Below are 14758 nucleotides of genomic sequence, written 5' to 3' on the forward strand. Positions count from 1 at the left end.
TTAAATTGTCACAACTTTTGTGTGCATTTTACAGAATTACACTAGTTAATATGGAAGAAACAAAAGAGTTTAAAACATGATATTATCTTTCTACAGCCAGTTTCATGAAGAGTAATTAGATCATACAACATGGACTATAGTACTCAAGTTTCTGTCACTGTGACAGAATATTTGAGTTGAACAACACATAAGAAGAACTTTTGTTTTGGCTGTGGGTTCAGGAGAATTATAACCCATGGTCACTTGACCCCAATACTTTGAGCCTGTGGCCAGGCGAAGCTTCTTAGTAGAGAAAGCATAGCAGAGCAGATCTCCTCACTGTTAGCTCCTCACTGTTAGCCAGCTGGGAAGCAAGAGTCAGAGAGGACATGATGAGGATGCCAATAGCTCCCAAGGGCACATTCCGAAGACCCAATTTCCTTCCAATAGGCTCCTTTCCAAAGGTAACCTAACAGGCTGGGGACAAGCCATCAACACATGGCCTTTTGAGGACATCTAACATCCAAAGCATATTAGAGTCTAGCTTGTGAGAAGAGCAGTTCAATTAATTATAGGTCAGCCTTTGACAGCAGCCCTATAATTGTGTGTCAGCTTTTGGGTGCAGACCTACAACAGCAGGTCTGGGATAAAGCACTTAGTTCCTGGGTATGTAAGCTTCTTGCTCATGGGTCAAACTAATTACATATGTGACCTGCTGGAGAAATTTTGAATAAGAGTGCTTTGGGGGGCTGGAGAGATGGTTTAGTGGTTAAGCACTTGCCTGTGAAGTCTAAGGACCCTGATTTGAGGCTCAATTCCCAAGGACCCACGTTATCCAGATGCACATGGGGGTGCATGCATCTGGAGTTCATTTACAGAGGCTGGAAGCTCTGGTGTGCCCATTCTCTCTCTCTCTCTCCCTCACTCTCTCTCCCTCCCTCCTTCTCTCTGTTGCTCTCAAATAAATAAACAAAAAAAAAAATTTAAAAAAGAGTGCTTTTGGTAATTGATTTATGCATGCTTGCTTAAGAACTCAATATTCAGGGATCATGTCTGGAAAAGGCAAAGGAAGATGTACTTTTTGCATTTCTAAGGAATTTAGTTAGATTTTCAAAGATTTTTCTTTGATTTTTAAGAGGTTTGATTTATTTGTGGACTTAAAATATTTTTAAAAACATATTGTGTCATTCAATATATATATACTATATATATTTTATATTATATAGTATTATGTGTAATATATATTAATTAATATGTTTAATTACTATATATTAATGTAATTAATATATATTATATATACTAAAATACTCTTTGCTATGTGCTAACATTTGTAGTTAGTGACACAATTGTTCTCTTCACTAAAATGTTTTCAGAAAAATATGTATATGAAAAGATGCTTACTTAACTTAATTGAAACTGAAATACACAAAAGGGGATTTTACTATTTTGATGTTAAATGTAAGAAAACTAAAAGTTTTTAAACTTATATTTTTATCACATAATCTTCTTTACTTATACTTTGTGCAGTGAAGAATTTTTTTTATTTTTTTGTTTATTTTTATTTATTTATTTTGAGAGCAACAGACAGAGAGAGGAAGAGGTAGAGAGAGAGAAGAGAAAGAACGGGCATGCCAGGGTCTCCAGCCACTGCCAACGAACTCCAGATGTGTGGACCCCCTTGTGCATCTGGCTAACGTGGGACCTGGGGAACTGAGCCTTGAACCGGGGTCCTTAGGCTTCACAGGCAAGCGCTTAAACACTAAGCCATTTCTCCAGCCCTGAAGAATTATTTTAAATACTTCACACATAAAAATACTATTTCATTTTTGGTTTTGAAAGCTATTTTAGCTAGGTATAATTTTTTTTATCAAGTAGAAACTTTGTATGTATGGATACATCTTCTGTTGGTGACATCATTTTTCTCCTCCTTGCCCCTACTCCATTGAGGGCCCTCCTTAGTGAGACTTCTGGTCTTCACCATGCAGTTGTGGGTTATGATTTATGAGAGCAGCAGTCAGTCATTGTGGAAGGGAGGCAATGCCTCTGGATACTCCATTCCACCCTGTGATTCTTACATTCTTTCTGCCCCCTCTTCCACAAAATCCTCTGAGCCTTGGTGGGTGTGCTCTAAGTCTACTTTCGTGTTGAGCTCTCAGCAGCTTCTGGACTTCTGCGTTGATACATTTTGCGTATCCTCAGTGTCTGTCTCCACCCTGGTGCAGATTGTCAGGCTCAGTACAGAAGCACACTCTTGCTCATCTTGACAATTCCTCTGTATTTCACCTGGGCCATATCTGCTGTGATAAGGATGGTTAGGATGGTTCATCTCCTTCCAGGGAGTCAGCAATCAATTCATTCTTTCGTTGTTGAAAGATTTTGGTTGTCTTTAGTTCTCACTGCTTCCTGAAAAAGAAAAACAGTTTCTCCAACCCAATGGAGAGTGAGATCAGGATAGGTTAAATGGGATAAGCATTGTTAATTTATAGAGATTTTGATGGGTGTAGCCTCACTTTTGGCCAAAGACTAGGGGGAGTTTCTTATTGGAGTCCATGATCTTGGTCTCCATAGGATTCTGACTCAGTTCTCAGTTCCAGCTATGGGTTCCTTTCCACTGAAGGGTTCTGTTAGCCAATTGGAGAGCCATTGGTTACTCACTTACTCACCTAGGCTGTGTGCTGCTATCGCAGAGGTTTGTACATCTTGTCAGGCTGCTTGATTTCATATAGCAGCGTCCTTTTCTTGCTAATGAGATGGATAGTTGTCTCAGCACTTACCTGCAAAGCAAAAGACACATTCAATTCCTCTGTATCCATGTAAACCCAGATTCAGAAAGTGGCACATGCATTTGGAGTTTGTTTGCAGTAGATGAAGGCCCTGGAACATTCATTCTCTCTGTGCTATCTCTCTTCTCTCCCTGTTTATATATAAGTAAGTAGAAATATTTAAGTTAAGAAATCAGAGATATATTTATTTTTAATGGAGGTAGAACTCTTCTCATCCATCTTTACATGAACACCAATGTGGGAAAACCTTTGTGTATTAAGAAAAGTAAAACCAGTAAAGTACTACTACTTTCTATCCTATAACATAGTCACTTCTGGGCTGGAAAAATGGCATAGCATTTAGGTGCTTGCCTGTGAAGCCTAAATCCTCATGTTCAACTCTCTAGGTCCCATATAAACCACACTTAACAGTGACACAAGCACTGATATTGCACATGTGCACAAGGGAGTGCATGCTTCTGGAGTTCTATTGCACTGGCTGGAAGCCCTAGCATGCCAAAAAAAAAAAAAAAAAAAAAAAAGCCAGTCTGTTGGGCTTGCCTAAAAAAAAAAAAAAAAAAAAAAAAAGGTCACTTCCCATGTCTTTCCTGTTTGCAACTCTCCTTATCTCCTTGCTTGTCTTCTGTTTCTCACTACATTTCTGCTGCCAACCAGAGTTAAACATCCTGAACATTAATCCATCCATTCACTCTCTGTACCCCACTTTCCACGAGGAATGGTCTGTCGTTTCATTTAGTTTCCCAATAAGTAGCAGAGGAGGAGCTGTTTCTGAATCTGGGCAGTTCTGGGCTGCACTGACCTCTGATATACTGTTTCATCTTCCCAGTTCCTTTGCCTCAACCACACTTTTCTGTTATTGTAATGGTTCTTTTCCTTGTACTGTTGTCAACGTCTAAAGCCAAACAAATCTCCATGCCCATTCTGCCCCAATGAAATGAAATTAATAGCAATGAATTAAACATCCAACCTTTCTTCTATCATTTGGAGGAATGTCAAATATATTCTGTCACATTTTACACATTTTAAAATTGATTTTTAAAGTTAGCATAGAAATGTGTTGCTTTTAATATTATATTCATATGTTAACTATATATTACATTTGTATGCTGAAATATTATGTATATTGTGATCTGTATTGGATTTGCATAATATTTTTGTAAAGTAGAGCACTAGATCTAATTTTTTAAGAAATAATTCAAGATTATAATACTAAAACTCTAAATTTTTTTTTGTTTATTTATTTATTTAAGAGTGACAGACAGAGAGAAAGAGGCAATTAGAGAGAGAGAATGGGTGCGCCAGGGCCTCCAGCCACTGCAGACGAACTCCAGACACATGCGCCCCCTTGTGCATCTGGCTAATGTGGGTCCTGGGGAACTGAGCCTCGAACCAGGGTCCTGAGGCTTCACAGGCAAGCGCTTAACCGCTAAGCCATCTCTCCAGCCCCTAAAACTTTATGTGACCAAAATTTAAGCTAAACATGTGTTTATCAAGTTGCGATATTTAAAAAACAACTGGACTAGCATATAGTTAGTATAGGAAATTAAAAAGTTATAAAAATACCAAATCAAAACAAACCCTGTAAGTACTTTTATTCAGATGGAACTTTCATTAAGGTTTGTTCTCTTACCATTTTCCCCAGCATATTAAACAATGTTTTGTACATTTTTCTTTAATAAATATATTGAATAAATTACACTTGCATGATCTACATAAAACATATAAAATTTGAAACAAAATTAGAGCATATTTTAAATATTTCTGTTTAGTGCTTCCTTTTTCACTTAATTTATTTCTACTAATGACATGTATTCACTGTTCTCAAGCAATACCATTTCCATGGCTGCACCATAGCACATTGGTCCAATTGAATGAGTCACCTCATTTCAAGTATGTGAAAAGAGATTAATCTGTTTTGGGTTAGCATGATGCACCTGGCATTGATGCTGTCGGGATTTCTATACTTTGCCTGGATCTCTTAATGTCCAGAATGCTGCACGGTGGGAGGAGCGCATCTCTGGCCCTTTGTGCCCACATTCTAGCTCACTCTCCTCCAGATTATGCACAACTCCTAGCAGGAGGACCATACCTTTCACTCTGCAAGCGCTACACTCTCTTCCTTCCACCACAAATTCTGGCCTTATTTCTCCTTTCTGAGAACACACGGCACATTTCACACAGGCTTAGGAGTTCAAACCCCAGTTCTCACTGCTATAACCTTTATCATGGTGTTCTTGAGGACAGACTCAGTACAATTCCAAGAACAAGTCATTGAGCAGAGATAGGGAGAACTAACATTTATGTTAATTCAGAAAGACAAATGCTTGGAATATTTTGGTTTAAGTGAGGAGTCTGATTTCTGATCAAGTTTATTTTCCTGTTGACTTATACGTTAAGGCAGTGCATTCTTTGCTTCTCACAGGAAACAGTGGCTTTCAGTTCTTCTCTTCTGAGACCTCGAGTGATTGGAGAATGGATTGGCAGGGAAGAAAATGATGCTGATCCCCTGGCTGCGGAAATGCTGCAGCCCCCAGTTCCCCGCACTAAAAATGACCAGTGGGAAAATGAAGATAGTGGCTGTAGCCCTGCAGGAAGGTGAGGCTGATGTCTTTTAAGATTTTCTGTTATCAGTCAGTAACAGGACAAGTGAATGATTTGCATAACAATTTCATGGTATAAGACTCTTAGACTGAATTTGATTGAAAAATGAATGAATTAAATCTAATCACTCTACAATGTTATATTTCAAACACATACAGTTTTACACGAGTGTAAAACTAATGAATTACTTGGTTTTAAAATTAGCATAATTAGAATTGCCCTTGGATTTGGGATTCATTTTAATTTTTTTTTAAATACCATATCTTTGCTACTAAAACCAAATAGAGAAGTAATTTTAAGGTTATTAGCTGTGAGTCAACACCTGCTTTTAGTATTGGGTAGTGAGTGGCTGGCAGCAGGAATTAAACTATGGAGACTGAGGTACTAAGCAGATTGATTACTCATCAAAAGAAGAGGGAACTGCTCAATGTGTAATAATTAGATCTTCTTAATGTAGACTATAAAGAGAAATGTGTTAGTTTAGAATCAGTTAAGTTTATAGTTGGTAACTATGGTTGAATATAATAATTTCTATTTTCTTAGTGTTTTTTTTTTTTTAACTATAATGGTTTACGAACTTCAAAGTACATCATAAAACTCTCATTTCACTTTGAATCTTGATGTTCAACGTGCTGGTAGGAGGGGTTGACTTATGTTGTTGCCATCAGTTTCGCATTGCTGGCAGAAATCATCCAACCAAGAGCAGCTTCTAGGAAAAAAAACAAAAACAAAAACAAAAAACGGGGGTTATTTTGGCTGACAGCCTTGAGAGGAAGCTCTAAGTTGGCAGGGGAAAACGATGGCATGATCAGAGGGTAGACATCACTTTATGGCCAACATACAGTAGACAATAGCAACAGGAGAGTGTGCCAAACAGTGGTATGGGGAAATTGGCCATAATACCCATAAGCACACCCCCAACAATATAACACCTCCAGGAGGTTTTAATTTCCAATTGCCATCAGCTGGGGATACTAGCATTCAGAACACCTAAATTTATGGGGGACACCTGAATCAAACCACCATACATCTACCCTCATAGATGGACTAATGTGAGATCATGTTTAGTGGGAAAGGCATATTTCCCATTACCATCTTGGGGGGGGGGGGCGGTGGTCATATCAACTGCAATGAGTGAAACTTGAAACAAAAATAAAAACATCCAGAAAGCTATACTGAAAAGCACAAGATGAAGATAACTGTTTCAAATACTCATGAATTAGAATGGAGCAGGGACATAAGCTTCCTGTGGCTTTTGTTAGCTGACCATCTCAGAATACTTTCACTTATGCACAGCATAGCTGTAGGAACCTGTATTAGATTTAGAAGCAACCAATAACTACTTTTTTTTTCTCCAGAAGAAAACTACTTTATATAATGTAACAGCTTTCAAGGGTCCTTTGATTTGACTTACCCCTTGGCTTGAGGGAAAGAAACTAAGAATACTCATTAATGTACTTCAGGTTTAGGGAAAATTAATTCTATTTCCATGAGAAATAAATCTTAAATTACTTAAATAGTTGAAGTGTCCAGTATAAATGGATTTTTAAAAATCCATTTATCTTCTTTTGTGAAATGCCAGAAAAATTTCACTTGCCAATTAGGGTAATTTTATTTTTATTTTATTTTTTTCCCTGTATTTTTAAAATTTTTATTAGCATTGTCCATGATTATAAAAAAAAAATCTCATGGTAATTCCCTCCCTCCCCCCCCCCAACTTTTCTCTTTGAAATTCCATTCTCCATCATATTACCTCCCCATCTCAATCATTGTACTTATATATATACAATATCAACCTATTAAGTACCCTCCTCCCTTCCTTCATCTTCCCTTTATATACCCTTTTTAACTTACTGGCCTCTGCTACTAAGTATTTTCCTTCTCACGCAGAAGTCCAGTCATCTGTAGCTAGGATCCACATATGAGATGTGGCGCTTGGCTTTCTGGGTCAATTTTATTTTTAATACCAGACTTATGGAACTCAATAGACCTTTATCTTTATTCATTGGTAGATGGTTAGTTTTAAATGTAAAATAGAGAAATGTCAAATTCCATCTTGCTTTCATTTATTCATAATAATAACCAGAACCATTTATTTCAACTGTTAGTGTTTCTGTTTCCTTGCTCAGTTCAGTATGCTTGTATTCCCTTGAGATACTCAATGAAGGGCAATCCTTTCTGCCATCCTGGTTGAATCCCTTATTCAGACTTCTCAGTCCACAAAGGACTCTTTAAAATAGGTGCCTTTGAAATTGAATTTTAGCTTCATTTCTCATTGTTTTTGAATTCTGAGATGAGTTGTTAAGTATCAATGAAATAAGAGAGGTTAAATCTTGCCTAAATCCTGGTTAGTTGAGAAAAAGATATGTGTTGGTATCAAATAGAAAAAATGATAAACTATGAGTTGGAAACTATATTTCTATTTTCAAGTACAAAACAGGATTCTTGAATTTATACCAGGAATCACTCAGTAGCATTTTTTATTTAGATGAATAGAGAAGGATTGTAGAGAAAGTTTATTGATTCTTATTTCTATAGAATTATGCTTTGTTACAAATAGTGGACAAGTACTATAATTTAACAACCTTAAATGCCTAAGAAACAGAATGAGATTCTAGACTCCTCAAAGAAAGTTTACTTTATTGTTCTTTTTTTTTATTAGTTATGTATATAGTGTGTATACAGCCACGATGGCCCCAATGTTAGCCTTCTCCCTGTCATGCCCCCCGTTAGGATTGTGAGTGTTGCATTGTGGGGGTGGCCATCACTTATGAGGGAGAGGCAATGTCTCTGTGTATAATGACCCAACTTATGGCTCTAACAATCTTTCCACCCACTCTTCCACAAATTTCCTGAACAATGTTGGGTTCATTTGAGGTCTATTTCAGTGATGAGGTCTTGGGGGTCTCTGTTTCTCTGGATATCTGATTTGGTAGGACTTGAGTATTCTCTGTGTCTGTCTCCTTCACTCTTGTGCTGATACCAGGTGCACCAAGAAAGGAGCTCTTGCTCATTTCCCCACAAACTCTATGCTTCAGTTGGTGCCATGGTAGGGTACGATGGGCTGATTCTCTCCTCAGGTTCTGCATCCATCTGAAAAGGAGAAGCAAATTCTTCAATGGAGAGGGAGGTCATTGCAAGGTACATGGATACCTATTATTATTTGAGAGAGAATTTAGTAGGTGTAGACCTTCTTGTAGCCCACTTTTGGTAGGAACTTGATATTGGAGAGCAGGCTTGTTTTTGGATATGGTTCTGACTTGTTTCCCCATTCCAGCTATTGGTTCCATTCCACTGAGCAGATCCATTAGCCAAATAGAGCAGTTGGTTACCCACCATGGCTGTGTGCCACTATTGCACTTATATGAGTATCATGTCAGGTTGATTGCTACTGAGTAGCTACATTAGTTGCTTAGACAGAGGTTGGTCATTTTCCCTCAGTCCCTCATGTCAATTTCTGGCACTAGACAAGCTAACTGTCTGGGGATTGACTGTCTTCGAATTTCCAGCCAGGTCACTCCATGTTCGTTTCCAACAGCATATGGTGGTCTTCAGCAATAGGGTCTTACCATTAACCTTAGTTGGCTCATCAAGTACTCTGACAGAATTCTGATTTCTTTTGGGAAACCTTGTAGGTCTCTCTGACCAATAGCTTATTGTGGATGTTATTACCCATATGCTGGTACTGGGAGTTACAGGTCAGTGTCAATAGAGAAGAAGGAAGAAAAATATAGGTAACATAAAAGAGAAAGACAGAAAAGAGAGAAACAGGAGAAGATTGAAGGTAGTCTTTATTATACCCTTTCCAGGCCCTGTGATTAAGGTATTCTCTCTAAGCACTTGATGAAGGTTCAACTTTTTAGTATGTCTTTCAGAATGTAGTATTTTATTTTTATATTTTTATTTATTTTCAATGAGACAGAGAGAGAGAGAGAGAGAGAGAGAGAGAGAGAGAGAGAGAGAGAGAAAGAGAGAAGAGAGAGAGAGGTAACAGTGAAAGAGAAAGAAAAAATGGGTATACCAGGGCCACCAGCTACTGCAGACAAACTCCAAGATGCACGTGTCACCTTGTGCATCTGGCTTATGTAGGTACTGGGGACCTGAACCTGTAGAGTTAGGCTTGGCAGGCAAGTGCCTTAACCATTCAGCAATCCCTGCAGCCCCCAAAGTATATTTTTTCTTTCCCCCACAGAGCCTACTACATTGGCTGTTGTGACTAAATGCCTGTTACATGAGTGTAGCAGGTGTGAGCTGTCATCAGACACATGCTAAATAAAGCTTATTGATAAGAGGGATGTATATCATCTATATATTTACTTTTGCCTTTGCCCTAACTTGGTATTTATTATACATCTTACTTGAATTTTACTGTTATAACACTTTGTTGTTGTACACAGCCAAATTTTCATGCTGAATAATAGATTCATGATAGGCTGGACTTTCACTTTCAGACTCTTGTGTATAGAAACTTATTTTAAAATAGCTTAGCTTAACTTTTCCCCTTCTGCATCTTAAATGCAACATTACATAAAGATGGTCAATGAATTGGTATGCATAACTCACACCTAATGGGCTAAGTTATGGTTCAAGCGAACGCAGTAGTGAGGGTAATATGTAGAAGTCAGTAGAATAACACATGATATTGAACATTAAGACTATGAACCTTAGATAGTCTTTTGTGGATCTCAAGACATATGAATCTCTTGGCATTGCATGCCAGATGTAACGTGTGTGTTGACAGACATTTTCCTGCCACATCCTCCTTTGATTCTACAGAATTAAGACAGTCTAAAAAATAAATGAAAGCATTTGTGCAAGGAAAGGAAGAAAGTTTCATAAAAGAGAGATGAGCATGCTGAATGATTTCCCATTAATCATAAGATGTCCCAAGTTTGTCAGAGACTAGTTAATATTAGTAATATAACTTTGTTAGATAGCTTGTGGGAAAGCTTACACATCCACTCCACATATACAGTTATGAAAGATAGTCACACACTTTTAATATGAATGCAAACAAAAAGTGTGGTTAATAAGCCTATCCCATTTAGTTTAGGCCATCTTAATTAGTGTTTGCAGTAGCTGTGTAATGGAGTTCCTAAAGTTGATTGTTAGAAGTTAATGTGAGTTTGCAAATAGGTTCATCAACCTTGAAAACCTGATGCGCTTCCTTTAAAGCTGAACCACCTAATTAAGGCACCTAATTAAGATATTAATAATATCTGTAAATCTAGATCCTGCAACTGAGTTTCTAACCAAGCATTATCATTAGACTGTAAATATGTCATAAAATTAATTGAAATCTTATAATTTAGAGATGAATATTAAAGCAAAAGCTAAACTATGTTCCTATTAAGGACTTTTTCCCCTTCCATTAAAGCTATAATTGCTTTTGATATGTCAGAGATACTATTAGCAGCTAGATACACAAATGTGCAAAAATTTGGGGGTTGTTAGGTGACACCTTGGGAAGAACATCAGGATGAGAGGATTAAAATAGGGGATACTCTTTTATAACTGATATTAAAGAACAAAGATACTCTGTCTGTTTCTTGAGTGTCAAGTTTTATACATGAACCCAGCTCCCCAATCCCAAGTTTATTTTAAAGACAACAGATACATGTATATTAATTTCTTGGTTACTGTGCACGGAATAACAGGAGTATGTGGGTTCTGTGGAATTGAACCTGGGCCCCTAGGCTTCACACATAGGTGCCTTAATTGCTAGGACATCTCTTCAGCTCCACATTTAGACATTTTCAAAAAGGGCTCTTATACATGAAAATCTAAATGAAGTTCTCCGTTCAGCATCACATATGCTAAAAGTGGAACGATACAGAGATTAGCATGGCCCCTGTGCAAGGATAACATGCAAATTCATGAAGCATTCCACATTTTTAAAGGAAAAAAATGTAAATGCAAGAACTGAGCAGGAAACTTTTCATATCTTCTCCTGGAGCTTTAGTACAAAGAATGCAGGATCAAGAGAGGAGCAGAGATTCTGCCGACAGAGCTCTGAAAGTGTACCGTACAAGCTCTGAGAGTGTATTATACAGCTCATTCAGTTTTCCACCATAGACAGCACATGGGTCATATCAAACAAATGTTGACTGACCGGTGCTCAAAACTCAGTGGGAAACAGAATGGGGTGAGATAAAGAATACAAAGAAGATAGGATAGGAGGCAGAGAGTAAATCTGAGCCTTTCTCCACCTGCACAGGCATCCCATGAAGGCCGGCCTAGGCTGGAGAGCATCAAACTGTCTCTTTCTATGTGACCTTTTTGAAATTACCCATGATAATCATGCAAAATGAATGCCTTAGGTGTATTTTGTCACCAAGCTCTACTATTGACTGTTCTTTATTTTGTGTGCGTGTGTGTGTGTGTGTGTGTGTGTGTGTGTGTGTGTGTGTGTGTGGAGAGTGTGTACATGTTTTTGTATGTGTGTAGGCACACATATGTGCATGTGAGTAGAGGCCAAAATTGCAATTGGATGTCTCCCTCAATTGCTTTCCACCTTATTTATTGAATCAGTCTTTTACTTTTTGAGCTCACCAATTTAGCTAGTCTAGCTAGCCAGCTTACCCTGGGGATCCCCTTCTCCTCCTCCTGAACACTGGGATTATAGGTGGGCTACCTATAGTGGCCCTGTGTGTATGTGGGTGCTGGTGATCTGAACTCAGGTACTGAGGCATGTGCTGCAAGCGCTTCACCAGGTTAACCTTCTCCCAAGTCCCTGTTCTTCTTTTTCATAAGTTCTGTTTGGTTCCCTTTCTCTTAGGGTGGGTTATCATAGCTCACAAAAGGGACAAATCTCCAGAAAGTTGCCTTAAATTCTCTCAGCACAGAATGAAATTGATTACTGCTTAGAGGCTGTTCCATTTGCTCTGAAAAACCTGTGATCATTAAGATTTTGTTTCATCTCTGGAAAAGAGGGGATCCAGATGAAAGCACATAGAACCTTAAATATACTTAGAATGGCCCTGCTCTCTCTCCTCTCCTCTCCCTCCCTCCCGCTCTCTCTCTCTCTCTCGCCTTCATGAGGGTTTTGTGTCCACACCTTCCATCCTCAAACTACGGTAATGGAGAGAAGGAGGTAGTATATAGGCCTTGCTTGCTGCTCCCACCCCCTGCCAAGCAGCACATGTCCTCTCCTCCTTCTTCCTAATCATTCATTTTTCAAAACAGGACTTCTGAATATTGAGTCTTCACTCCACTTTCCACATTGTCTCACAGCAATCATTTGCCAGCCCTCAAGTTATTTCCCTTTCCCTGAATATACCGTCTCCCCAGCAGCCTCCACATCTTGTGAAAAGAGTCCATGTGCATGATAATGCCCCAAGCCTACCAATTTGCTTCCTCCATCTACTTTTCCACTGGTCTTGAATTTGCCTCACCTCACCCACTCTTTCCCTCTACTATATGTTAGTCCTCAATATTATAATCTTCAAACTGGAATGTCATCCAGGCATCTCACTTGTTATCATTTCTTGTCCTACTGGTTCAATCCTGTTGACACCCACCTATTAGTAGGACCCGAGGGGCACTGATTCTATGAATGGGTTAATGACCTTCATGCACTTTGTTCCTCATTTTTCTCCTTTTTCACCTCAGGTCCATGACACACCAGTGTGATCCGTCTCGGTTACAACCTCAACTCCTTTACCATTATTTCCTCTGTTGTCCTTTACTGATAAAGCTCTTCCCAAAGGAAGTTTTCTCTCTTCTGAGATGGGATGTACAAAGGCCGGAAAATGTTGTACACACTGGCTGGTATGTCTCTTACTCATGACCCGTGGACAGTAGTTCTGCCTGTGAAGTGGCTGCCTTTGACTGCTGGATTCACATGCCTGTTCTCCTCAACTGTGACTTTCCGCCCTCCTCAAACCTCTAACCCTTGTTCCATCTTAGTCTAAAGTGATGACTGCTTCTCATTTCACAGAGAAAACCAACAATATCTGGGCACCTGGCTCCTCCGAGTCCAAGCCCTCTGCTTTCACCTGTGACAGTGGGTGAGCTGCCAAAGGCACATCCCTCACTCAGCCCTAGATCTTCAATCTCATGTCCTTATGCACACTTATCAGTTCTCTGTGCTTGTTGCACTGATCCCGCTCTTACTTCTGCCCCATCAGCATAAATGGATGGTGGAACTTCAGGCATCACTAAGAGGGATCTCTTAATGATGCAACATGGGCATGGGGAAACTTTTTGGTCCCATACTTTTTCATCTGTTTTGAGGCGTTAGATTATCAGTGTTGGATTGTACTTTGTGTCCCCTCATACAACACTAGCAAGAGTCACAACACCACCAATAAACCAAGAAGGTTGAAACCAGATAGTAAGAGTTCTGACAATAAAACTGTTATTGCAACTAAAAAATGGCTAGTAACTGCAGGTGGCTACCTACCTTGTAAAGAAAAGATTTACATATGACACAGAGAGTCCTAAAGTATCAGAGAAATTCATCAAGACAGAGTTTTATAAAGCACAATTAATACCCAGAACCAAAATATCTATAATTTTAATAATAAAAAATAGTCAACTGATAAGTGCATTGAGACAGATGGTAGAATAACTGGTAATAAATTTATATCAAACATAAAAAGGCTTCAATTGGCAATTAAAAATTGCCTTGTGAGCAAGGTGTGGTGCTTCATGCCTTTAATCCCAACACTTAGGAGGCAGAGGTTGGAGGATTGCCATGAGTTTGAGGCCACCCTGAGATGACATAGTAAATTCTAGATCAGCCTGGGCTAAAGTGAGACCCTACCTCAAAAAAATACCTTGTAATTAATAAATGTACAAAATATCAACAAATAAATAGAAATTATGAAGGACAAGGTAAAACTATAACAAACAAATAAAAATTAGGAGAAAACAATGAAAATCATAACAAATAAAAATTATGAAGAAACAAGTGCAAAATATATAGAGTGGCAAAGAAATTAGATGTGAAAATTTGCATAAACAAATTTTGCAGAGACAGAAAAAGCCAGAATCATTGAATCTGAGGACAGAGCAATAAAACTGACATGTTCTGAACAGAAGGAAAAGTGAAAAAAAAATACAACACAGCTTGGAGGACTTATGGGTAAACAAGGGTTCAACACTGCTTTCATTAAATCTCAAGATGAAAATAAAGTATGTTGAAAGAAAATTAGAAAGAATAACAGCTGGAAACTTTTCAAATATGGCGAAATATAATTTATAGATTCAACAACCAGAGAAAACCCCACATGAGATAACCTTAATGAATTTTACATCAAGGTATAGCATATCTAAACTTCTGGAAACCAACATCAAAGAAAGAGGAAATATTAAAGGCTTCAAGGGATAAATTTCGAACTGTATGTAGAGGTATAGTCACTGAATGATCATGGATCTCTGTGTGTAGGGGG

At 38.4% G+C, this 14758-nt stretch overlaps 1 protein-coding gene and 1 non-coding gene across 10 annotated transcripts in view; both read left to right on the top strand.

The window, feature by feature from the left end:
- Nucleotides 1-14758, top strand: part of C2H8orf34 (chromosome 2 C8orf34 homolog) — a 420783-nt gene that overhangs the window by 132646 nt on the left and 273379 nt on the right. For all 9 annotated transcript variants that reach the window (XM_045144297.1, XM_045144298.1, XM_045144295.1 and 6 more), the window contains one exon: nucleotides 5185-5357. In XM_045144297.1, coding sequence (XP_045000232.1) covers nucleotides 5185-5357 — 173 coding nt within the window. The remainder of the gene's footprint in view (nucleotides 1-5184; nucleotides 5358-14758) is intronic.
- Nucleotides 11156-11259, top strand: LOC123459026. The gene has a single exon (XR_006635956.1). It is a non-coding gene; the product is annotated as a U6 spliceosomal RNA (small nuclear RNA).

This window comes from Jaculus jaculus, chromosome 2 (assembly GCF_020740685.1).
Source record: "Jaculus jaculus isolate mJacJac1 chromosome 2, mJacJac1.mat.Y.cur, whole genome shotgun sequence".
In the NCBI taxonomy this organism is placed as follows: Eukaryota; Metazoa; Chordata; class Mammalia; order Rodentia; family Dipodidae; genus Jaculus; species Jaculus jaculus.